The sequence below is a fragment of the Bufo bufo genome, chromosome 3, assembly GCF_905171765.1.
Source record: "Bufo bufo chromosome 3, aBufBuf1.1, whole genome shotgun sequence".
Lineage (NCBI taxonomy): Eukaryota > Metazoa > Chordata > Amphibia > Anura > Bufonidae > Bufo > Bufo bufo.
The window spans coordinates 281,874,631-281,900,869 of NC_053391.1; the positions used below are offsets into that span (position 1 = coordinate 281,874,631).

Below are 26,239 nucleotides of genomic sequence, written 5' to 3' on the forward strand. Positions count from 1 at the left end.
CGTACTTGACCCCGAACCCCATTGAAGTCAATGGGGACCCGAACTTTTGAGCACTAAAATGGCTGTAAAAATGTCATGGAAAGGGCTAGAGGGCTGCAAATGTCATCAAAATGTGGTTAAGAGCATGGCAAGTGCTATGCAAACAAACGTGGATAAGGAAATGAATTTAAATAACATAAAATACGTAAAAATAAAAAATAATAATCTTGATCTAGGAGGACGAGGTCCATATGGAGTAGGAGGTTGAGGAGGCGGTGGATGTGGCGGTGTAGGTGGAAGCGGCGGTGGAGGAGGAGGAGGTAGCCTACACAGCTTTTTGGTTTTAAATTTATTTTTATTTTTTTAAATTAGCGTACACCCCAAAACATTGGGAAATATAACCTGTGATCACCCCCTCCAGTCGTGCTAAACACACATCCAGACAATACACTAGCTGCAGGGCACCTCCACCTCCAAGGGGTAAAAGGCAAGATCAGGCCATGTGCCCAATTTGGAGACCCATCAGTCAGTTCATGTAGGCGTGTGCACACATACTGTCCCACCATGTCGCATGTCACCGTGACGTCCACTATCCATTTGGATATCTTCTTTATAAACTTTCAATGTTCTTTTCTGAACCTACCATGTTGATCACAATTATCGGCGAATTAGGGTTCCACGCTGGAGAGGGAGTGTGAGAAAGAGAGACCACATCCAAGGGAGATCAATAGATGAAATTTAATTGTGATCGAGCGGAAATATGGTAAAAGTTATTAAAGCAAAAGAATCAAAGGAAAGGAGGAGGCGCGAGGCAATAACCCACTCCCGACTTGGGGAGGTAGTGATGATAAATAACAATACAGGACTCTTAAGATGCCCTGTTATTGGAATGATTAATAAAAAATTAAAGGAAATGTCACTGGGGTATTTAGGATTTGGAAACGTTAGACAGGAGAGGCACTGCTGCCGCTTTGTTGACGCTAGATAACTTCTGCCTGATCGCACGTCACCGTGACGTCCACGATCCATTTGGATATCTTCTCTATCAAATTTTGATGTTCTTTTCTGAGCCTACCATGTTGATCATGGTAATCGGCGAATCAGGGTTCCACGCCGGAGAGGGAGCGAGAGAAAGAGAGACAACATCCAAGGGATGTCAATTTTTAAAAATTAAATAATAAATATGATCGAGCGTAAAAGTGGAACAAATTATTGAAGTACAAATGTGGGACAAGTTATTAAAGTTTAAGCATTGAATAAAAGGAGGGGGCGCACATCAATTAAAGAAGAATTTTAGAAATGTAATTCCCTGTCACCTATGCAGAGCAGGGTTTTGTATACGGCAAAATAGATAAAATGTCACCTTGTAACAGACGATTTTTTTAAATTTATGTCCCTATCACCTGTGCAGAGCAGGGGTTTAATTACGGCAAAAATGGTCGAATGTCACCCAAGAATGTAACAGACAAATTTGTGATTTTTTTTTACCTGTCTACTAGATATAGCAGTGGTATATCACACCAAAAAAATTGTGAATTTCACCCGAAAATGTAACAGACAAATTAGTGAAATTTTTTACATGTGTACTAGGTACAGCCGGGATATATCACACCCAAAAATTGTTGAATTTCACCCGATTATGTAACAAACAAATTTGTGAAATGTTACCTGTCTACTAGGTAGAGCAGGGGTATATCACACCCAAATATTGGTGAATTTCACCCGAATATGTAACAGACAAATTAGTTTTTTTTTTTTACCTGTCTACTAAGAATAGCAGTGGTATATCACACCCAAAAATTGGTGAATTTCACCCAAATATGTAACAGACAAATTAATGAAATGTTACCTGTCTACTAGGTAGAGCAGAGGTATATCACACCCAAAAATTTGTGAATTTCACCCAAAAATGTAACACAAATTAATGACATATTTTTACCTGTCTACTAGGTATAGCAGTGTATCACACCCAAAATTGGTGAATTTCACCCAAAAATTTAACAGACAAATTAGTGAAATTACATAAAATAAAATAAAAAACTTGCAAATTTTAAAAAATGAACTTGATTTATGAGGTGGAGGTCCATATGGTGTAGGAGTTTGAGGAGGTGGTGGACGTCGTGGTGTAGGTGGAAGTGGCGGTGGACGAGGATGAGGTAACCAACACTGGTTTTTGGTTTTAATTATTATAATAATTTTTTTTATTACGGTACACTCCAAAAGAGTGTGAAATATCCAAAATACAACAATGAGTAATTGCGCTGTAGTATAACAATGGCTGGTTAAGGCCGGTATACATGTCTATTCTGCACAAGGTACGGACAAGTCCTGTGGGATCCATGCCTTGTTCATTTTAATGAACGGAAGCTTGTCCACATTGGCTGTGGACAGGCGGCTGCGCTTGTCTGTGATAAAGCCCCCTGCCATGATAAAACACATTCAGACAATACACTGGCTGCAGGGCAGGCCAGCACCTCCAAGGTGTAAAGGGCAAGCTCAGGCCATGTGCCCAAATTGGAGACCCAGAAGTTAAGGGGGGGCAGACCCATCAGTCAGTACGTGTAGGCGTGTACACACATACTGCTCCACCATGTTGCTGAAATGCTGCCTTCTGCTAAGACTTCCATATCAGCTGGTGGTGCTGTTTGTTGTGGGGTGCTGACAAAGCTTTTCCACATTTCGGGCATGCTAATCCTGCCTACTGAGGTGCTGGTGGTGCCCGAGCTGCGTTGACGACCTCTTCCTCCTCCTCTGCCTTCGCCTTGTGCTTCCACTGTGCCCCCGCTGTCAGGTGGGAATGCCACCAGCAGCGCGTCTACCAGTGTGCGCTTGTACTCGCACATCTTACGATCACGCTCCAGTAAAGGGAATTAAGGACGGTACGTTGTCCTTGTTACAGGGATACAGGAGCGTGGCCACCCAGTAATCAGCAAGTTAGAATGTGGGCAACTCGGCGGTCACTGTGGAGACACTGCAGCATGTAATCGCTCATGTGTGCCAGGCTGCCCAGAGGCAATGAAAAGCTGTCCTGTGTGGGAGGTGTATCGTCTGTGTCCTCTGTTTCCCCCCAGCCACGCACCAGTAATGGCCATGAACTGGTTTGGGTGCCACAATGCTGTAAACACGGTTCCTCCTCCTCCTCCATCTCCTCATCCTCCACCTCGTCATCCTCCAGAACTGTGCCCTGGTTGGACAATTGTGTGCCTGGCGTTTGTGTGTGCGGAAACCCACCCTCAGAACTACTTGTGAATGACTGGCTGAAACCCTATGAAATGATCCCACTTCCTCCTCTTCCTCCTGTGCCACATCCTCTTCCATCATCGCCAGCAGCGTTTTTTCAAGGAGGCATAGAAGTGGGTTAGTAACGCTGAGAATGGCTTTATCAGCACTGGCCATGTTGGCCAGGTGTGGGGTTTGTCCCCCAAACAGATACGTTTTAAAACTGCCTGCTGTCGTTTACCCCTTGCTGTGCTGAAGTTGGTGGTGAAGGTGTTACGCTGACCGAATGAGGAGCCGGTAGAGGATGAGGAAGCGGAGTAGGAGGAGGAAGCAACAGGAGGCAAACTGAAGCGCTCTTCAATCCTCGGTGGTGGAAGGACATGCGCAAAACTGCTATCCGCCTCAGGCCCAGCTGCCACTGCATTTACCCAGTGTGCTGTTATGGAGATATAACGTCCCTGACCGTGCTTACTGGGCCACGTATTCGTAGTTAGGTAGACCTTGCCACAGATGGCGTTGCGCAGTGCACACCTGATTTTGTCCCCCACTTGGTTGTGCAGGGAAGGGATGGCATGCCTGAAAAAGTAGTGGCGGCTGGGCACGACGTACTGTGGTACAGCCACCGCCATAAGGCTTTTAAAACTCTCAGTCTCCACCAGACGGAATGACAGCAATTCAAAGGACAGTAATTTTGAAATGCTGGCATACAGGGATCGCGGGTGGTTAGGGAGATGCTTGGTGACCCAGGTGGTTGTGTTGCTGGTAGATCCTCTGTTTGCGGGCTGGCAGGTGCCACTGTCACTCCAGAGGTGGATGAAGATTCATTTTGCTTTGCACTTAGATGCCTGGTCATGCAGGTAGTGCTCAGGTTGAGAACGTTTATGCCACGCTTCAGGCTCTGATTGCACAGCATGCAAACCACTCATGTCTTGTTGTCAGCACATTGACTGAAGAATAGAGATGTCCCGAACTATTCACCGGCGAATAGTTCCCGGCGAACATAGCTTGTTTGCGTTTGCCGCGGCGGGCGAACATATGCGATGTTCGGTCCGCCCCCTATTCGTCATCATTGTGTTAACTTTGACCCTGTACCTCACAGTCAGCAGACACATTACAGCCACTCAGCAGCAAACCCTCCCTCCCAGACCCTCCCACCTCCTGGACAGCATCCATTTTAGATTCATTCGGAAGCTGCATTCTTAGTGAGAGGAGGGACAGTATAGCTGCTGCTGATTTAATAGGGAAATCGATAGCTAGGCTAGTGTATTCAGTGTCCACTACAGTCCTGAAAGACTCATCAGATCTCTGCTGTAAGGACAGCACCCCAAAAAGCCCTTTTTAGGGCTAGAACATCAGTCTGCTTTTTGTTTTGTTTTTCCTGTGTAATCTAATTGCAGTTGCCTGCCTGCCAGCGTGTGTGTCAGGCTCACAGCATATACTGTGCCCACTTGCCCAGTGCCACCACTCATATCTGGTGTCACAGTAGCTTGCATTTAAAAAAATAAATAACATTTTTGACTGTAATATAATAGCAGTCAGTTGCCGGCACGCGCGTGTGTTTCATGCCCTGCAAGTGCATAGTGTCACTAGCGCAACTCATATCTGGTGTCACATTCGATTCCATTTAAAGAAAAACAACTATTTTGACTGAGTAAATAGCAGTCAGTTGCACACACGTGTTTGTGTGTTTAAGGCCCAGCTGCACGGCCATAGTGTCACTTCAGCGCCATGCATATCTGGTGTCACATTCGATTCCATTTAAAGAAAAACAACAATTTTGACAGAATAAATAGCAGTCAGTTGCACACACGTGTTTGTGTGTTTAAGGCCCAGCTGCAAGGGCATAGTGTCACTTCAGCACCATTCATATCTGGTGTCACATTCGATTCCATTTAAAGAAAAACAACAATTTTGACAGAATAAATAGCAGTCAGTTGCACACACGTGTTTGTGTGTTTAAGGCCCAGCTGCAAGCGCATAGTGTCACTTCAGCACAACTCATATCTGGTGTCACATTCGATTCCATTTAAAGAAAAACAACAATTTTGACAGAATAAATAGCAGTCAGTTGCACACACGTGTTTGTGTGTTTAAGGCCCAGCTGCAAGCGCATAGTGTCACTTCAGCACAACTCATATCTGGTGTCACATTCGATTCCATTTAAAGAAAAACAACAATTTTGACTGAATAAATAGCAGTCAGTTGCACACACGTGTTTGTGTGTTTAAGGCCCAGCTGCAAGGCCATAGTGTCACTTCAGCGCAACTCATATCTGGTGTCACATTCGATTCCATTTAAAGTAAAACAACAATTTTGACTGAATAAATAGCAGTCAGTTGCACACACGTGTTTGTGTGTTTAAGGCCCAGCTGCAAGGCCATAGTGTCACTTCAGCGCAACTCATATCTGGTGTCACATTCGATTCCATTTAAAGAAAAACAACAATTTTGACTGTGAATAAATAGCAGTCAGTTGCACACATGTGTTTGTGTGTTTAAGGCCCAGCTGCACGGCCATAGTGTCACTTCAGCGCCATGCATATCTGGTGTCACATTCGATTCCATTTAAAGAAAAACAACAATTTTGACAGAATAAATAGCAGTCAGTTGCACACACGTGTTTGTGTGTTTAAGGCCCAGCTGCAAGCGCATAGTGTCACTTCAGCACAACTCATATCTGGTGTCACATTCGATTCCATTTAAAGAAAAACAACAATTTTGACTGAATAAATAGCAGTCAGTTGCACACACGTGTTTGTGTGTTTAAGGCCCAGCTGCAAGGCCATAGTGTCACTTCAGCGCAACTCATATCTGGTGTCACATTCGATTCCATTTAAAGAAAAACAACAATTTTGACTGAATAAATAGCAGTCAGTTGCACACACGTGTTTGTGTGTTTAAGGCCCAGCTGCAAGCGCATAGTGTCACTTCAGCACAACTCATATCTGGTGTCACATTCGATTCCATTTAAAGAAAAACAACAATTTTGACTGAATAAATAGCAGTCAGTTGCACACACGTGTTTGTGTGTTTAAGGCCCAGCTGCAAGGCCATAGTGTCACTTCAGCGCAACTCATATCTGGTCTCACATTCGATTCCATTTAAAGAAAAACAACAATTTTGACTGAATAAATAGCAGTCAGTTGCACACACGTGTTTGTGTGTTTAAGGCCCAGCTGCAAGGCCATAGTGTCACTTCAGCGCAACTCATATCTGGTGTCACATTCGATTCCATTTAAAGAAAAACAACAATTTTGACTGTGAATAAATAGCAGTCAGTTGCACACATGTGTTTGTGTGTTTAAGGCCCAGCTGCACGGCCATAGTGTCACTTCAGCGCCATGCATATCTGGTGTCACATTCGATTCCATTTAAAGAAAAACAACAATTTTGACAGAATAAATAGCAGTCAGTTGCACACACGTGTTTGTGTGTTTAAGGCCCAGCTGCAAGGCCATAGTGTCACTTCAGCGCAACTCATATCTGGTGTCACATTCGATTCCATTTAAAGAAAAACAACAATTTTGACAGAATAAATAGCAGTCAGTTGCACACACATGTTTGTGTGTTTAAGGCCCAGCTGCAAGCGCATAGTGTCACTTCAGCACAACTCATATCTGGTGTCACATTCGATTCCATTTAAAGAAAAACAACAATTTTGACTGAATAAATAGCAGTCAGTTGCACACACGTGTTTGTGTGTTTAAGGCCCAGCTGCAAGGCCATAGTGTCACTTCAGCGCAACTCATATCTGGTGTCACATTCGATTCCATTTAAAGAAAAACAACAATTTTGACTGAATAAATAGCAGTCAGTTGCACACACGTGTTTGTGTGTTTAAGGCCCAGCTGCAAGGCCATAGTGTCACTTCAGCGCAACTCATATCTGGTGTCACATTCGATTCCATTTAAAGAAAAACAACAATTTTGACAGAATAAATAGCAGTCAGTTGCACACACGTGTTTGTGTGTTTAAGGCCCAGCTGCAAGCGCATAGTGTCACTTCAGCACAACTCATATCTGGTGTCACATTCGATTCCATTTAAAGAATAACAACAATTTTGACAGAATAAATAGCAGTCAGTTGCACACACGTGTTTGTGTGTTTAAGGCCCAGCTGCAAGCGCATAGTGTCACTTCAGCACAACTCATATCTGGTGTCACATTCGATTCCATTTAAAGAAAAACAACAATTTTGACTGAATAAATAGCAGTCAGTTGCACACACGTGTTTGTGTGTTTAAGGCCCAGCTGCAAGGCCATAGTGTCACTTCAGCGCAACTCATATCTGGTGTCACATTCGATTCCATTTAAAGAAAAACAACAATTTTGACTGAATAAATAGCAGTCAGTTGCACACACGTGTTTGTGTGTTTAAGGCCCAGCTGCAAGGCCATAGTGTCACTTCAGCGCAACTCATATCTGGTGTCACATTCGATTCCATTTAAAGAAAAACAACAATTTTGACTGTGAATAAATAGCAGTCAGTTGCACACATGTGTTTGTGTGTTTAAGGCCCAGCTGCACGGCCATAGTGTCACTTCAGCGCCATGCATATCTGGTGTCACATTCGATTCCATTTAAAGAAAAACAACAATTTTGACAGAATAAATAGCAGTCAGTTGCACACACGAGTTTGTGTGTTTAAGGCCCAGCTGCAAGGCCATAGTGTCACTTCAGCGCAACTCATATCTGGTGTCACATTCGATTCCATTTAAAGAAAAACAACAATTTTGACAGAATAAATAGCAGTCAGTTGCACACACGTGTTTGTGTGTTTAAGGCCCAGCTGCAAGCGCATAGTGTCACTTCAGCACAACTCATATCTGGTGTCACATTCGATTCCATTTAAAGAAAAACAACAATTTTGACTGAATAAATAGCAGTCAGTTGCACACACGTGTTTGTGTGTTTAAGGCCCAGCTGCAAGCGCATAGTGTCACTTCAGCACAACTCATATCTGGTGTCACATTCGATTCCATTTAAAGAAAAACAACAATTTTGACTGAATAAATAGCAGTCAGTTGCACACACGTGTTTGTGTGTTTAAGGCCCAGCTGCAAGCGCATAGTGTCACTTCAGCACAACTCATATCTGGTGTCACATTCGATTCCATTTAAAGAAAAACAACAATTTTGACTGAATAAATAGCAGTCAGTTGCACACACGTGTTTGTGTGTTTAAGGCCCAGCTGCAAGGCCATAGTGTCACTTCAGCGCAACTCATATCTGGTGTCACATTCGATTCCATTTAAAGAAAAACAACAATTTTGACTGAATAAATAGCAGTCAGTTGCACACACGTGTTTGTGTGTTTAAGGCCCAGCTGCAAGGCCATAGTGTCACTTCAGCGCAACTCATATCTGGTGTCACATTCGATTCCATTTAAAGAAAAACAACAATTTTGACTGTGAATAAATAGCAGTCAGTTGCACACATGTGTTTGTGTGTTTAAGGCCCAGCTGCACGGCCATAGTGTCACTTCAGCGCCATGCATATCTGGTGTCACATTCGATTCCATTTAAAGAAAAACAACAATTTTGACAGAATAAATAGCAGTCAGTTGCACACACGTGTTTGTGTGTTTAAGGCCCAGCTGCAAGGCCATAGTGTCACTTCAGCGCAACTCATATCTGGTGTCACATTCGATTCCATTTAAAGAAAAACAACAATTTTGACAGAATAAATAGCAGTCAGTTGCACACACGTGTTTGTGTGTTTAAGGCCCAGCTGCAAGCGCATAGTGTCACTTCAGCACAACTCATATCTGGTGTCACATTCGATTCCATTTAAAGAAAAACAACAATTTTGACTGAATAAATAGCAGTCAGTTGCACACACGTGTTTGTGTGTTTAAGGCCCAGCTGCAAGGCCATAGTGTCACTTCAGCGCAACTCATATCTGGTGTCACATTCGATTCCATTTAAAGAAAAACAACAATTTTGACTGAATAAATAGCAGTCAGTTGCACACACGTGTTTGTGTGTTTAAGGCCCAGCTGCAAGGCCATAGTGTCACTTCAGCGCAACTCATATCTGGTGTCACATTCGATTCCATTTAAAGAAAAACAACAATTTTGACTGTGAATAAATAGCAGTCAGTTGCACACATGTGTTTGTGTGTTTAAGGCCCAGCTGCACGGCCATAGTGTCACTTCAGCGCCATGCATATCTGGTGTCACATTCGATTCCATTTAAAGAAAAACAACAATTTTGACAGAATAAATAGCAGTCAGTTGCACACACGTGTTTGTGTGTTTAAGGCCCAGCTGCAAGGCCATAGTGTCACTTCAGCACAACTCATATCTGGTGTCACATTCGATTCCATTTAAAGAAAAACAACAATTTTGACTGTGAATAAATAGCAGTCAGTTGCACACATGTGTTTGTGTGTTTAAGGCCCAGCTGCAAGTCCATAGTGTCACTTCAGCGCAACTCATATCTGGTGTCACAGTAGCTTGCACTCATAGTACAACTTAACTAATCTAAAAAAAATGACAGGCAGAGGCAGGCCATCCCGCAGGGGCCGTCGTGGTGGTGGTGCTGTGACTCCCTTTGGCCCTAGAATAATGCCCAGTGTTCAGAGGCCACGTACCCTGAACTCGAAAAGTTCTGAGGACATAGATGACTGGCTAACACAGGACACCCAATCTTCTACAGCTTCCGCTCGGATCCTTGACGCACCATCCTCTTCCAGCTCAGCTTCGGGCACCTCTCAAGTTACCACTCGCCCGCCTGCCGCCACCACCAACACTAGCACCACAGCCGCTTCACTTGATCTGTCAGAGGAGTTATTTACACATCAGTTGGAAGAAATGAGTGATACGCAACCATTATTGCCAGAGGATGTAGATAACAGGGATATGTCTCAGTCAGGCAGCATTACACACATGGACGTACGGTGTGATGATGATGATGTTGTACCCACTGCTGCTTCCTTTGCTGAGTTGTCAGATACAAGTGAAGCGGTTGATGATGACGATGTGTCCGTGGATGTCACGTGGGTGTCCGCTCGAAGAGAAGTAGAACAGGTGGAAAGTTCTGATGGGGAGACAGAGAGGAGGAGGAGACGAGTTGGAAGCAGGGGGAGGTCATCGCAAGGAGCTAGTGGCACAGTCAGACAGCATGCATCGGCACCCGGGGTCAGCCAGACAGCACGCCAATCAACGCATGCTGTTGCCACCACCAGAATGCCGTCATTGCAGAGCTCAGCAGTGTGGCATTTTTTTTGTGTGTCTGCCTCTGACAACAGCGATGCCATTTGCAACCTGTGCCAAAAGAAACTGAGTCGTGGGAAGTCCAACACCCACCTAGGTACAACTGCTTTGCGAAGGCACATGATCGCACATCACAAACGCCTATGGGATCAACACATGACTACAAGCAGCACACAAACTCAAAGCTGCCATCCTCCTCCTGGTTCAGCATCTTCAGCCACGTCAACAACTGCTGTCCTCCTTGCCCCCTCTCAACTATCCGCCACTCCGTCTCTCGCCTTGAGCAGTTCCTGTTCATCTGCCCACAGTCAGGTGTCTGTCAAGGACATGTTTGAGCGTAAGAAGCCAATGTCACAAAGTCATCCCCTTGCCCGACGTCTGAAGACTGGCTTGTCTGAACTCTTAGCCCGCCAGCTTTACCATACAAGCTGGTGGAGTCTGAGGCCTTCAAAAAATGTGTAGCTATTGGGACACCGCAGTGGAAGGTACCCAGCCGAAATTTCTTTGCACAAAAGGCAATCCCCAACCTGTACTCGATTGTGCAAAAGGAAGTAATGGCATGTCTGGCACACAGTGTTGGGGCAAGGGTCCATCTGACCACTGATACCTGGTCTGCAAAGCACGGTCAGGGCAGATATATCACCTACACTGCGCATTGGGTCAACCTGCTGACGGCTGCCAAGCATGGAATGCATGGCTCTGCAGAGGAGTTGGTGACACCGCCACGACTTGCAGGCAGGCCTGCTGCTACCTCCTCTACTCCTCCTACTCCATTCTCTTCCATAACCTCCTCGGCTGAGTCCTCTTCTGCTGCTGCGTCTTGCTCCACATCAACGTCATCCCCCCAGCTCCCCAGGGGCTATTCCACATCCCGGATACGACAGTGTCATGCCGTCTTGGGGTTGACTTGCCTGAAAGCAGAGATTCACACCGGACCAGCACTCCTGTCCGCCCTGAACGCACAGGTGGATCAGTGGCTGACTCTGCACCAACTGGAGATTGGCAAAGTGGTGTGAGACAATGGAAGCAATTTGTTGGCGGCATTGAATTTGGGCAAGTTGACACATGTGCCGTGCATGGCACATGTGTTGAATCTGATCGTACAACGCTTTGTGCATAAGTACCCAGGCTTACAGGACGTCCTGAAGCAGGCCAGGAAGGTGTGTGGCCATTTCAGGCGTTCCTACACGGCCATGGCGCACTTTTCAGACATTCAGCGATGAAACAACATGCCAGTGAGGCGCTTGATTTGCGACAGCCCGACACGTTTGAATTCAACACTCCTAATGTTCGACCGCCTGCTCCAACAAGAAAAAGCCGTCAACGAGTATTTGTATGACCGGGGTGCTAGGAATTTTTTTGCCACGTTACTGGACGCTCATGCGCAATGCCTGTAGGCTCATGCGTCCTTTTGAGGAGGTGACAAACCTAGTCAGTCGCACCGAAGGCACCATCAGTGACCTCATCCCATTTGTTTTCTTCCTGGAGCGTGCCCTGTGAAGAGTGCTGGATCAGGCTGTAGATGAGCGTGAAGAGGAAGAGTTGTGGTCACCATCACCACCAGAAACAGACTTGTCATCATCGCTTGCTGGAAGGGGAGTGTGAGGAAGAGGAGTCAGAGGAGGAATGTGGCTTTGAGGAGGAGGAAGACCAACCACAGCAGGCATCCCAGGGTGCTCGTTGTTGTCACCTATCTGGGACCCGTGGTGTTGTACGTGGCTGGGGTGAAGAACAGAGCGTCAATGACATCAGTAAGGACGAGGAACGGGAAATGAGTAGCTCGGCATCCAACCTTGTGCAAATGGGGTCTTTCATGCTGTCATGTCTGTTGAGGGACCCTCGTATAATAAGGATGAAGGAGAATGACCTGTACTGGGTGGCCACTCTACTAGACCCCCGGTATAAGCAGAAAGTGGCGGAAATGTTACCAACTTACCGAAAGTCAGAAAGGATGCAGCAGTTCAAAACAAAACAAAAAAATATGCTTTACACAGCTTATAAGGGGGATGTCACAGCACAATGGGAATCTAACAGGGGAAGAGGTGAAAGTAATCCTCCTCCTACCACGACCACGGCGGCAAGGACAGGACGCTTTACAGATGTGTTGTTGATGGAGGACATGCAGAGCTTTTTCAGTCCTACACATCGCCACAGCCCTTCGGGATCCAGCCTTAGAGAACGACTTGACCGACAGGTAGCAGACTACCTCGCCTTAACTGCAGATATCGACACTCTGAGTAGCGATGAACCCCTTGACTACTGGGTGTGCAGGCTTGACCTGTGGCCTGAGCTATCCCAGTTTGCGATAGAACTTCTGGCCTGCCCCGCTTCAAGTGTCCTGTCAGAAAGGACCTTCAGTGCAGCAGGAGGCATTGTCACTGACAAAAGAAGTTGCCTCGGTCAAAAAAGTGTTGATTACCTCACCTTCACTAAGATGAATGAGGCATGGATCCCGAAGGGACTGACAGTGGGGGATACGTTTGACTAACAAAGGGCCTGATGACATGCCTTGGCCTCAAAATGGTCCCCACGCTGCTGTATTTAATGTCTGCATACCGGATGACTTTAGTGAATTCTCCGCCACCAACTAGGGTTCAAGCCGCAATGTTTTAGTCACCTTTCTGCCTTGAAAACATCAATTTTTCTTGCTGCTGCTGCAACAGCGGCTGCAACAATAACCGTTATCAATAACCTGCTTTACTCAGTCATGCCCTTCCCTCCAGGGACAATGCAGTTACATCATTGCACCTGCTGGGTTGAATAGAAGAATACACAGGCTGAGGATGATTCCCTGACCTGTCCCCAGCTTGAACACTCAGCCGAGGGGGCACAATGTACTCTGTTCATGGGGGTAACGGGGCAAGGTAAGTATTCATTATTTTTATTTTATTAACCCTACAGGGGTAGCACTACTATAAGGGGAGCACTAAGGGGGTAGCACTACTATAAGGGAGGCACTAAGGGGACATGACTACTGTAAAAGACATTTTACTGTGAAGGGGGCCTAACTATTGTGTAACTACTGTGTAGGGGAACTAAGAGGACATGACTACTGTGTAAGGGGATTAACAGAGCATGACTACTGTGAAGGGTGCACTAAGGGGAAATTGTAATGTGAAGGGGGCACAACTACTATGTGGGGGTATGACTACTGTGTGGGGACAATAAGGGGGAATAACTACTGTGGGGGGCATGAAGGGGCATACAGGACACAAGCAGCATACTGTAAACTGTTGACTCTTCTTCCTGTCCACAGCAGAGGGATTGTGAGGAAGTTGCTTGGGAAGGGGAAGGAGCAGAAAGCGCTTTCTGATATTACATTGGAGGCTGAGCAAGAAAGAAGAAAGAGAGCGTGCTGTGCCTGATCGGGCCACTGTTCCAGTCTGCATGCCCAGAAATCCATGGTGTCAGGGAACATTGTATGTGTCAGAGACTTGACAGAGTTTAGGTAGGCCTGAGCCTGGGCGTTGAGAATGGAGCTGTCAGCTTGCTGACTGGCCTCAGCCTGGCACTACACATAGATAAACTGCTCCATCATATTGAAGCTGCTGAGGCTTCTGCTGCTCGTGGCAGCAGGAGGGGGGTAACTCTGCCAATGATGGAGGGGGGCCTCCCTTTCAGACATGCTGGCAGCAGGTGTCTGTTTCCTGGTAATAACATAATTAGTCCTCCCTTTCTGCAAGGGGAAAACACTTGCTTTGGTAGCAAGGGTCTAAAAGCATTACTATCCAGTAATCATCAGACTGCTTAATGTCAATGATACGCCTGTCACTGCATAAGCCAGCGAACATACAGATCACCATTATGGCCAGCGTGCCCAGGAAGCCAGTTCTTTCCAGCTCCACCCTCCACTGGGACGATTGGGTGTCTTTGCCAATGCTATCCTCATCATCTTGCTCCTCCACCTTCTTTTGCAGAGGCAGCTCCTCATCTTCATCTTACTCCTCCTCTTCCATGGCAGGCTCCCTTTGTGTGTCCCCCAACAGCTATAGGGCATACAGCAAGATGCATCAGCTGCTCTTCTTCCACTGTGGTCCTCTGATGATGATGTGCGCCGTGCAGAAAATATGTGTTATTTCACACAAGAACATTGTTGTTGACTACATTGCCCAGTTGGAGTCAGTGGGGTGACAGCCAGTGGTATATTTGCTGCTTGATGTACTTAAACTGCCTGTGTGGCTAATCTCTCCCAGGCAGATCAGCTCCAAAACGGTGTGGCAACGCTTGACTTGACACGTGATAGGGAGGAGGGGTAGTGCGAGCAAGCCTGTGCCCAGCTGCTGTTGGGGACAGGAATATGTCCATGGAGTAGGAGGAAGCAGATACAATCGTGGGGGATTCAAAGGACCTGGCCTCATTGCTGGGGTGCTACCTCTGCTGAAAAAAATATTGACCCAGTGGGCCATGAAAGACATATACTGTCCCTGCCTGTAAGAGTTGTTCCGGGTGTCCACTATGGCGTGAACCTTGCCGCATGGCAAGGAGTTGCCCACGTTGGCTGCCACATGAGAGTACAAAGCAGGGATGGATTTTTTAGAGAAATAGTGCCGGCTATGAATTTCCAGCGATGCTGAATGCACGCTATTAGGTCCATAAAGGCAGCAAACTCGATTAAATAGTATGGCAGCAACTGGACTGCCAGCAACTTGGCCACATGGGAATTAAGCTTGGGCCTCATCGGGTTTTCTGGCCACACATTCCTTTATCAATGGCTGACGATGGAGCAGAGGAGGAGTGGGAGAAGTGGAAAGGGATGATCACGACGTGAAAAGACACCGGGAAAAGGAGAGAACTCATGCTGCAGTGGCTGACTGCCAACTCTGTTTACCCACAGGATGGGGTGCTGCCACTTCATGTGGTTCAATAGAGCTGTGGTGCCTACATGTTTGTTTGCCTGTCCACATCTTATTTTGCTCTTGCACAGCTTGCAGACAAGATATACTCACACAGTAGAGGTAGAGGCAGCTCAACTTAGGTCTGGCATGTTTTCAGGCTAACCCACCCACAGCATCAGTGGCATCACTAGATCCCAAAGCGGACATGGCCTTGGATGTTCTTTGAGAGGTACACGGCCTCTGCTCTTTATTGCTGCCGCCATTACCCTCCTCCTCTGATGTTGCCTCTCCTCAGCACCCCAATACGGCTCCCAGGTCCTATCCAGCACACAATCATCATCAGAGTCCTCGCCCTCACTTCCGCTTCTATCAGACATTAAGACATTATGGTGGGTTTTTTGGCTCCCCTCCTCTTCCCCAACTTCCACTGCCCCAATGCCAATATCACGGCTATGGATGCCACTACTATTACCATCAGCATGGCTATGCCTGGGGTCTACAGCCTCCTCCTTCACCTCCTCCTTAGGGCAGTATAATTATGTGACCCCTGGTTCCACGGCACGGTGTCGGACTCCGAAGTCACCTCTCCGTTATCCTTCTGCGACTGAGATCAGGAATGAGCCATCCAAATCACAATCTCATCCTTTCTCCTCAACTATAATGTTGCACCTTTCCAACGTTAGCAGGGACAACTGCCGCCTTCTACTACTGCTATTATTACTATTACTTGTGGCCCGGATAGCTGGTGTTGCTACTACCCACATTCTGGCTCTGGGTCTTTCGTTTGGAACCCTTCCGTAGCCCTGACATATTTGGGCCTCTCAGATAATATTGTGTGCTACCCTATATATTGGTGAGTATATTTGACAATGCCCAAAAACAATTTACACTGTGTGGGGATAGGAATTAAAGGAAACAGACTTAGGCCTAAATTCATTATCACTATAATAAATTAGGTGCCCTAACCTGTGTATTGCTGTACTGATCACCTTTATGCTGGTTTAATTACATTTAACAAGTTCCAAAAAGTTTAAATTCCAAACATGTGGAAATAAAATTCACAGAAATGGATGATTGAAGCCTGGAGCTCAATTTTTTGTTATTACTCACAGGAAAGTAGGTGACCTAGCTTGTGTATTGCTGTACTGAACCCCTATATGCTGGTTTAATTAAATTGAAATTGAAGCCCCCAAAAAAAAAAATAGATTCCAACCTTGTGGAAATGAAATTCACAGAAACGTACGATTGAGGCCTGAAGCGCAATTTCTCACAGGAAGTAGGTGCCCTAGCCTGTGTATTGCTGTACTGATCACCTTTATACTATGCCAAGAGTTATTAATCGTCCAGGCAGCACAGGCAGGAGCAGCAATGTGTGCTCCTGCCTGTACTCATAGCGCTGCTGCGGCCCCATTGATAAAATGTACTCCATACACCGCTGAGCTGTCAGCAGTGTACAGAGAACAGAGTCTTCAGCGCACCAGGGAATGGTGTGTTTTAGGGTACTTTCACACTAGCAGCAGGACGGATACGACAGGCTGTTCACCCTGTCGGATCCGTCCTGCCGCTATTTCGCCGTGCCGCTGGACTGTCGCTCCGTCCCCATTGACTATAATGGGGACGGAGCGGAGCTCTGGCACAGCACAGCAGTGCACGGCGAGAGACCGCCGGACTAAAAAGTCGGACATGCAGTACTTTTAGTCCGGCTGCCTCTCGCCGTGCACTGCCGTGCTGCGCCGGAGCTCCGCCCCGTCCCCATTATAGTCAGTGAGGATGGAGCGGCAGTCCAGCGGCACGGCGAAATAGCGGCAGTACAGATGCGACAGGGTGAAAAGCCTGTTGGATCCGTCCTGCCGCTAGTGTGAAAGTAGCCTTAGGCTGGGAAAAGTGTAGTAAAAATACGAAATTTATTAATAAAGTATATTAGAGATAGTTTTATTAGGGACAGCATATTAAAAGTTTATGTAAAGGTTTAGTTACTCTTTAACTAGTTCACTATCAAGAGAATATGAAAGATTTCAATAGAACATAATCGCAAGACAGTCGGTTATGTTCGCTTAGAATTCTCTGAAACATCTGATTTTGCAGGGGTGAAAGGCATGGCCAGTGGACAGATAAATGGCTGTCAAAATGGGAGCCACTCATAAGAAAGGGTTCTGCGCAGAGTATATTCAGGACAAAGGAGCGGGGCGCAGACGTAGTGCAGTGAGAACTGACTGAGGGGGGAAGTGGAAGACCAGTATAGGGTTAATCTAGTGGGTGGGTGGAGTGTTGCTGGGGACGTGCAGGGGGGGCGGTGCTGCAATTTCGCGGGCAGTTTATATGCAAGGCTGTGGTGGGGGTGGCACCAGAGGCCATTATTGTTCCGGTAAAGTTGGGTGAAGTTGCGTGCAGTTGCGGGCGCAGGCGAATTTTAGGAGCATGGCGGCGCTTGAGGAGTTATTGGTAGCGGTGCGGGCAGCAGCGGAGCAGCATAGCTCCGACTGGCTGGTGAGTAGTTTGCAGGCGGCGGTAGGGGCTCCTGCTGTGCCTTCTGCGGCGGCGGCAGGGAGAGTGAGGGCTAGGAGATCCGTCCCTCCGGAGCGCTTGAGTCCGGAGGTGACACCCCGGTTAAGGCGCCGGCTTAGGAGTCCCCCTGTTAACCCTCCTCTTGCTCCGGCTGGAGTGGCAAGTGTACCTGCCTGCCGGCGCAGCGGGAGGAGTTCAGCGCAGCGCAGCCCCTATGCGTCTGAGGTTCGGAGGGGCCAGGGTCAGGATACATCCAGGTTGGCTAGGAGTGCGCGTCGCGGTGAGGTTGATCGGTGTGAGGCGCGTGCAGGCGGACGGGGTCTCAGGTCTCGAGCGGCTGGCGGTGATGTTGGCCTAGGTGATGCGGTCTCACTTACCCCAGGTGAGGATCGGGCGGCGGCGGCCGAGCGCAGGAGGAGTCAGGAGGCATCGCGGAGTCCGGAGCTGGAGGCGGCTTGTTCAGCTGGCGTGGGTGCTGTGGCGGGGGATTCGTCTAGGAGTCGGAGGGCGGCCCCGCAGTCTCTGTCTACTGGCCGGCGGCGGGGGTCTGGTGCGCAGCAGCATAGTGGATCCAGGATGTCGCCACCTGCTGGTGCCTCTGGGGTGCTGGGCAGGGATGTTCAGAGGAGTACGCTGGCTGGGGAAATGGGCTTGGCTCTGCCCCCAGTGCAGCCGGTGGACTGTAGGAATGTGAGGAGGTCGGATGCGGCTCACGGTGGGACTTCTGTAGAGCTGGCTTTTGGTGGGACCGAAGTGGGTGATGTCTATGGTCCGCGGCCGCCTGGAGGTGGGTCTGCCAACAGGGACGATATTCCGGTGCAACCACGCCAATGGGATGTTGGTGGGGGTTTTGTTGAGGACCAAGCGCTGGAGGATGGTGAAATCAGCCAGGAGGCTTGGGAGATCGGGGACCGGAGGGACGATGCTGTCGGCGCATGTCCTTCTACGTCCAGGTCGGTGATGGAGTCTTCGCAGAGAGGTGCAACGGTGCGGTCGGCGGCTGCTGGGAGGATGCCCCAGGGACAGCCAGGTGAGAGGACGTCGGGTCCGGACCCTGTTGGGGGGGTGGGGGGTGGGCAGTCAGGGGGTGACAGATTAGCACGGGATTTGTTGGCGGGTATGTGGACTTTGTTATCTCAATGGAAGTCTGGGGCAGAGTCGTCTCCGGCCGCAATATGGGCTGCTGCGCCTGCGGTTGGTGACGCAGAGCGGGGTTGTGCGGCTGGTGTAGGGGGCTCTCCTGCAGTCGGTATGGGTGCGGCAGCGGTTGCAGTCGCTGGAAGTAGTGATAGTCAGGGTGTTGGGGATGAGATCAGGTTGGCGGACGCAGCTAAGGGTGAGGTTTACGTGTGCTTTGAAGGGCCGTTGGGGGCTCATTTGAAGGTTGAGGTCAGGGAAAAGATTTGGAAAGATGAGTACGTGGAGATATTCTCGCTGCTTCCGTTGGATAAGTTTCAATTGGACAGGGTGAAGCCGGACGAGAGTAAGAAGGAGGAAGAGGAGAAGCGGAGATACAGGTTGATCCCGCGTACTTTTCTGAATTGGCTGCAGGCGTTTGCTATTCTGGCTAGTGTGGTGGGCGAGAAGGCGCCGGAACACTGTTCGGCTCTGTTTTGCTACATGGATGCCATTGGGGAAGCGTTCCGGACGTATGGTGGGGTGGCGTGGCTCAGGTATGATGAGCAGTTTTGCCAGAGGAAAGCGGTCAGGCCTAGTATTCGTTGGGATCATAAGGATATAGGTCTGTGGATGCATTTGATGACGGCCCCAAAGGGTGTGAGCCAGCCCTTTCGTGGGGCGGCCGGGGGTTCCTCGGCGTCGGAGTCAGCAGGGGGGGTCAGAAAAGGTTGTTGTTGGCAGTTCAATGAGGCACTGCAAATACCTATCCGATTGTCGCTTCAAGCATGAGTGCTCAGGCTGTGGTGGTGCCCATAGCTTTGCGCGATGTTTCAAGCGCGGAAGGGGAAGAGGATTTGAGGTTGCGCAGAAGAGGGGTGACCCCGGTGAGGGTGGACGTGATGGAACCGTTTCTAGAGAGGTACCCAAATAAGGAAGCGGCGGCTTTATTGTTGGCTGGGTTTAGGGATGGTTTTAGGATTCCGTGTTCGGCAGTAGGATCGGGAATAGCGGGGCGTAATTTGTCATCGGCGTTGATGCGGCCGGAGGTGGTTTTGGAAAAAATTGCAAAGGAGGTGTCAGCTGGAAGGGTGGTAGGCCCCTTTGGCGAGTGTCCGTTGTCGGATTTGTGGCTTTCACCTTTGGGGTTGGTCCCGAAGAAGGAGCCTAATAAATTTTGGCTAATTCATAATTTGTCCTACCCGGCGGGGTGTTCTGTGAACGACGGTATTGATGATGAGTTATGCTCGGTTTCTTATACGTCATTCGACGAGGCGGTGAGGTGGGTCCGTCTTTTTGGGCAGGGTGCATTGTTGGCTAAGACGGATATTGAGGCTGCTTTTCGCTTGTTGCCGATTCATCCGGATAGTTTTCGTTTGCTGGGTTTTAAATGGGAGGGGCAGTTTTTTGTGGATTGTTGTTTGCCTATGGGATGTGCTATCTCATGTTCACTGTTTGAAACATTTAGTTCTTTTCTGGAATGGGTTGTGCGCCAGGAGGCGGGATGGAGTTCTGTTTTGCATTACCTAGACGATTTTTTGTTTTTAGGGCCGGCGGGGTCGAGGGTGTGTTCAGTTTTGTTGCACACCATGGAGAGAGTGTCCGCTAGTTTTGGGGTACCTTTGGCACGGGAGAAAACAGAAGGCCCGTCTACAACAATGAAGTTTTTGGGGATCGAGATTGATAGTGTAGCCATGGAGTGTCGGTTGCCTTTGGATAAGGTGGAGGATTTGCGTGGTGAAGTGGGCTTGTTGCGGAATGCGAAGAAGGTGCAGCTCAGACGGGTACAGTCCGTTTTGGGGAAGTTAAATTTTGCCTGTAGGATATTGCCTATGGGTAGGGTTTTTTGTAGACGTTTGGCTATGGCCACGGCGGGAGTGAAGGCCCCGTTTCATTTTGTGCGGTTGGGGATTTTCACTCGTTGCTAGTTTATTTCGTGGGTCGGTCGTTTAGCGATGGTCTGTCTTTTTCTGTTGCTACTAAGAGGGTGGCAGCAATGGCCTTTTAGTTACGGATGCGGGGTTTGGCGGATGTGTCTCAGAGTTTTTTGGTGAGGCAAGCCTTGAAAGGGTATCGTCGCAGTGTGGTGAAGAAGGATTCCCGGCGTCCGGTGTCTTTTCAGGTGCTGCAGTTGTTATGGGATCGGGTGGGGAGTGTGTGCGAGTCAGGGTATGAGGTGTTTGTTTCGAGCAGCTTTTGCCTTGGCTTTCTTTGGGGCATTCCGGGTTTCGGAGCTGGTGGCGGTCAGTCGGGTGCGTGGGGGAGGTTTATTACGGGAGGATGTGAGTTTTGGTGAAGAGGGTTTGCGGTGTGTGTTGCGCAGGTCCAAGACGGATTAGGTGGGAAAGGGGGTGTGCATTTTGTTGCGACCTTTGCTGGGGTCGGTGGTGTGCCCGATTCGTTGTTTGGAGGAGTATGTGGCCCTTCGACCGCTTGGAGGAGCGGGATTGCTGGTACATCGGGATGGCTCTGCCTTGTCCCGTTATCAGTTTGTGGCGGTTTTTCGTAAATGTTTGACAGTGGCGGGTTTTGTGGCGAGTGAGTTTGCGTCTCATTCTTTTCGCATTGGTGCGGCGACGGAGGCTGCTAGATGGGGTTTGGGCGAGGATGCTATTATGCGGATTAGCCGGTGGGAGTCTGCGTGTTTTCGTTCATATATTCGTCCTCACTTGTTGTGAGGTTGGTGGAGGGAGCGAGCTGGGTTGTGATGTATGTTACTTGCATTTGGGGTAACTGTTTTCCTTTCGTTTTTTACAGGTTCGCGTTCTTGTTTGGCGTGGATTTTTGGCCATTCTTATGTTTACTGGGGAGCGTTGAGAGCGGATGTGAGGAGAAGTGGTCGGCAGTTGGGTTTCCAGCCGGATGAGTTGCAGGTCCGGTGGATTGGTGTGCGGGGTATGTTGTGGGGCCGCGTGTTGAATTTCATGCTTTTGTCTCATTGGATAGGTGCCCGGACATTGTGGTTTTTCACGTAGGCGGGAATGACTTGGGCATTCGCCGCTCGAGGGATGTTATCAGGGACATCAAGCTGGATTTGTTACGCCTAATGGAGGAATTCCCAGATTTGTTGGTAGTGTGGTCGGAGGTGGTAGCTAGGAGTTCGTGGCGTTTTGCGAGGTCAGTGGACCGGATCAACAAGGCTAGGGCGAAGTTGAATAAGGAGGTGGGGCGTTTTGTGCGGCGGCAAGGTGGTTTTGTGGTGCGACACAGGGAGTTGGAGGTGGCGTCGCCTCAGTTCCTTAGGTCGGACGGGGTGCATTTGAATGAGATTGGCATTGATTTGTGGGCACTAGGGCTGCAGGATGGTTTGGAGACAGCGTTCAGGGTGTGGCGGGACGCCCATAGGTGAGGTGTCTCCTATGTGCGTCTGTGGCTGGTTAACGGGGGGGTCCTGGAAGGCAATACTATGTTTAGTAGGTGCATGACACGTTGGAACGTGCATCTATGTGGTTCGGTAAGCTGAAAGCTGGGGGCTCCTGTTGGGCTGGAAGGCCTACAGGGGTAGAGGAATATATGGTTTTGGAGGATTTGGTGCCCTTGGGTCGGCGAGTGCGGCCGAGGGTAAGGATGGAGATGTGTGGAGTGAAGATCGCAGCTTGCTAGGGTTGCCTTCTAGGATCCTTCCGAAAAGTGAATGTTATTATTACATTGTATTTATATGTTTGTATTTATTGGTTGATATTTATTAATGTATATTTTAAAATGATGGTGGAGTATTTTGGCTGTTTAATAAACGGCTGCTATGGCCTTTACACCAACAATTACGGTCTACGTGTGTTAATGGGGTTGGTTGGTGGTGGGTGGTGTGAAGGGTCTGGAAAGGTCTTACCTCCCTAAGTCAGTCCATATTCCCTAAAAGGCATATGAACAGGAGTTGTCTTGATGGACATGGGTTGCCTTTAATGTTGCCTTTAATGTTGCCTAGTAGATAATAAATATAAATTGTATCTGTGCATTTAAATAACATTTTGTACACCAGGTCTTCTTGTTGGCTGGAAGAAAACGAAAGAAAAGTAAAACTTCCAATTACTTAATTTCGATTGATGCTACAGATTTGTCCCGTGGTGGAGAAAATTTCATTGGGAAGCTGAGGTAAATATATTTTTTGTTCTTTGTACTCTTTAACAAATGGCATACATTGCTAATCATTTTCCTATATGTTTGCTGATTCCTTTTTTAATATTATAATAAAACTTTGCTTTTCAGGTCCAATCTAATGGGGACAAAATTCACAGTATTTGACAATGGTGAGAATCCTGAAAAAGCAAATTCTGACTGGTCCAATGTGCGCCAGGAACTTGCAGCAATTGTATATGTAAGTGAAAAAATATGCACACATTTATAGGCAAAACTTGTCAATATTAACCCCTTCCTGATACAGATATTTTCTGTTTATTTTTCTGTTCTCAGAGCCATATGAGGGCTTGTTTTTTTGTTGGATAAGTTGCACTTTTTAAGAGCTTCATTTTAGAGTACTTTCACACTTGCGGCAGGACGGATCCGACAGGCTGTTCACCCTTTTGGATCCGTCCTTCCGCTATTTCGCCATGCCGCCGGACCGCTGCTCCGTCGCCATTGACTATAATGGGGACGGGGCGGAGCACCGGCGCAGCATGGCAGTTCGCGGTGAGAGGCCGCCGTACTAAAAAGTCGGACATGCAGGACTTTTAGTCCGGCGGCCTTTCGCCGTGCACTGCCGTTCTGCACCGGAGCTCCGCCCCCGTCCCCATTATAGTCAATGGGGACGGAGCCGCGGTCCAGCTGCACGGCGAAATAGCGGAAGGACGGACCCGACAGGGTGAATATCCTGCCGCAAGTGTGAAAGTAGCCTAATACTCCGAACAATGTATTGTGAAGCTGGAAAAAATTATTAAGAGGATGAAATTGGAAAGGGAATGCAAAAGTGCTGCTATTGCATTGTGGTTTTAGTTATTATGGCTTTGACTGTGCAGTAGAAATGACATGTTACCTTTACTGTATGGGTCAGTACAATAACAGAAATACCAAATGTATATTTTAATTTTTTGAAAATATTTTTTTTGCGATTATTATTCCTATAAGTTTTTATATTTTCATCTCTACTGAGCTGTGTGAGGGCTATTATTCGCAGAGTGAGTGCAAGTTATTATTGATATAATTTTGAAGTATGTATGGCTTTTTGAAGACTTTTTAATCAATTTTTTGTCAGGCAAAGCGCCAAAAAATAGACATTCAACCATTTAGATTTTTTTATGCTATGACATTCATCGTATCTGATAAATGCTTTTATATTTTAGTAATTTGGCCATTCGTTTGAGACTATATCAACTATGTTTATTTTTTGTTTATGTAAAAAACGGAAAGAGCATTTGAATATTTAATTCTTATTTTTTTTTGTATTTTCAAAAAATTTTCTTTACTTTTATTAACTATTTTTAGCCTCCCCTTTTTCCCCAGGAGACTTAAACATGCAACCGTTAGAAAGCTTATGCCATAGACTTTAATAGTATACTATTGCAGTCTATGGGGAAAATACTTTGTTCCTGTTAAGCTCTTCTTGATGCAGGGTTCAATAGAAACCTTACAGTGGCGGGCCTTGGAACCTACACAAGGTTCCCTGGGTGGATGACAGAAGGAGCCCCATCCCTCCAATGATTGCTGAGAGGCTGTAATTGCAACAGAACATGGAATCTTGGGGGTTAAATATCCATGATTGGAGTTGTCTCTGACAGCAGTAGTGGATGTCTGCTGTATAAACAGCAGGCAAAAGCCAGCTATGGTGCCTGTTTAGCTGCTGAGCAGATGCCATATTTGAAGACCCGACATCTACTATACATGTACAGGAGATGACGGGGAGGGGTTAACCCTTTAACACTATATGATGTACATGTAGGTCATAAATGTTAAGAGATTGAATGAAGCAGGCTAACATAATGGGCTTGCTCCATACATGATGAATGGTAGCTAGCCGGGATTAGTGATGATGCTGATCATGGTCATCTTTGATGTAAGGTTGGATGATACTCCAATTGATTGAGTATGTGGGCAATAAGAGATGGTTCCCAGACCAAATAATAATAAAAATTCAGACTCCTGTGCTCCACTTTGCTATTAAGGTAATTGCTTTATTTCAAAGAGCAGTATCCAGTCAAAATAAACGTTTTTTCGGCATATAGCCTTCTTCAGAGTAACTGGTTGAGCCGCATAGATAGAGGAGAGAAAAGCGTTAAGTTGAAGATAACCACAGTAGGTTGCAGATTGCTGCGGTAGTGTCACCGCCAGTTCTGTGAGAAGGTCTGGCAGACGTTCTTCTCTACCTCTTGTATCATGTTATTTGTTTTGGTTTCTCTTTCTCATCTCCTTTCCTTCTGCCAGGTGTCACTTATTTAGACTAATCGTCTTCCTTTTTATTCCCTCCCATACTGCCTCACTTTGCGGTTTATTCTACTTCCTGGATGAAGTGTTCACTGCTGGAGGCTGCTTCTGCTGTTTGCCCCAGATAAGTCCTTTACTTTATTGTGTTTCCTTGCTGGCTTGATTCTAGGTGACCCTGACTCCGTCCGTATTAAGTGCAGGGAGCCGGTGGTCGTGTCCCCTCACTATTATAGGGTTTTCAGGTGTCACACAGACTTAGGTACGTGGGCATGCAATCGTCTACCATCTCAACCCTTGCATGTGCATAGCAGTCAGGGAGAGCTCTTAGGGTTTTATAGGGCTCACGTATAAGCTCCTTAGTTTGGGATCAAGCCAGTCGCTCGTTTATTCATAAGTTCCAGCTATCTGCAAACTTCACCCGTGACATTATAAACCGCCCTAACCGTTTTAAGCATGGATCCGGTTTCAGCCTTGATTGACCGCATGCAAGGTCTTTCGCTGGAGGTAGCAGATCTCTGTAAAATTGTGTTTCAGTTTCAGGTGAGCGGTTATGCTGGCGTTCATGGAGTTTGTTCCGAGCCTAAGATCTCGCTTCCGGATACGTTCTCCGGGGGTAGTGAGAATTTTGTTTGCTTTAGAGAGGCTTGCAAACTCCATTTTCGCCTACTTCCCCATTCCTCTGGTGATGAGGAGCAGAGGGTGGGGATCATCATCTCGCTGCTCAGGGATAACGCTCAGTCTTGGGCCTTTTCGCTGCCGGTAGGGGCACGGCCCCTCCGATCAGTGAATGAATTTTTTGTAGCCCTGGGGCAGATATATGATGACCCGGATCGTATTGCTCTGGCTGAATCTAAACTGCTTTTTTTATGCCATGGTAATCACTCCGCAGAGATATATTGTTCTGAATTTCGGAGATGGGCAGCTGATACTGGTTGGAATGATGCTGCACTCCGAAGTCAATTTTGCCATGGTATTTCGGAAAGATTGAAAGATGCATTCACTTTTCATGAGAGACCAG

At 47.4% G+C, this 26,239-nt stretch overlaps 1 protein-coding gene across 1 annotated transcript in view; it reads left to right on the top strand.

The window, feature by feature from the left end:
* Positions 1-26,239, top strand: part of TULP1 (TUB like protein 1) — a 667,605-nt gene that overhangs the window by 169,018 nt on the left and 472,348 nt on the right. The window contains exons 6-7 of the mRNA XM_040422218.1: positions 22,847-22,959; positions 23,074-23,182. Of these exons, the coding sequence (XP_040278152.1) occupies positions 22,847-22,959; positions 23,074-23,182 (222 nt within the window). The remainder of the gene's footprint in view (positions 1-22,846; positions 22,960-23,073; positions 23,183-26,239) is intronic.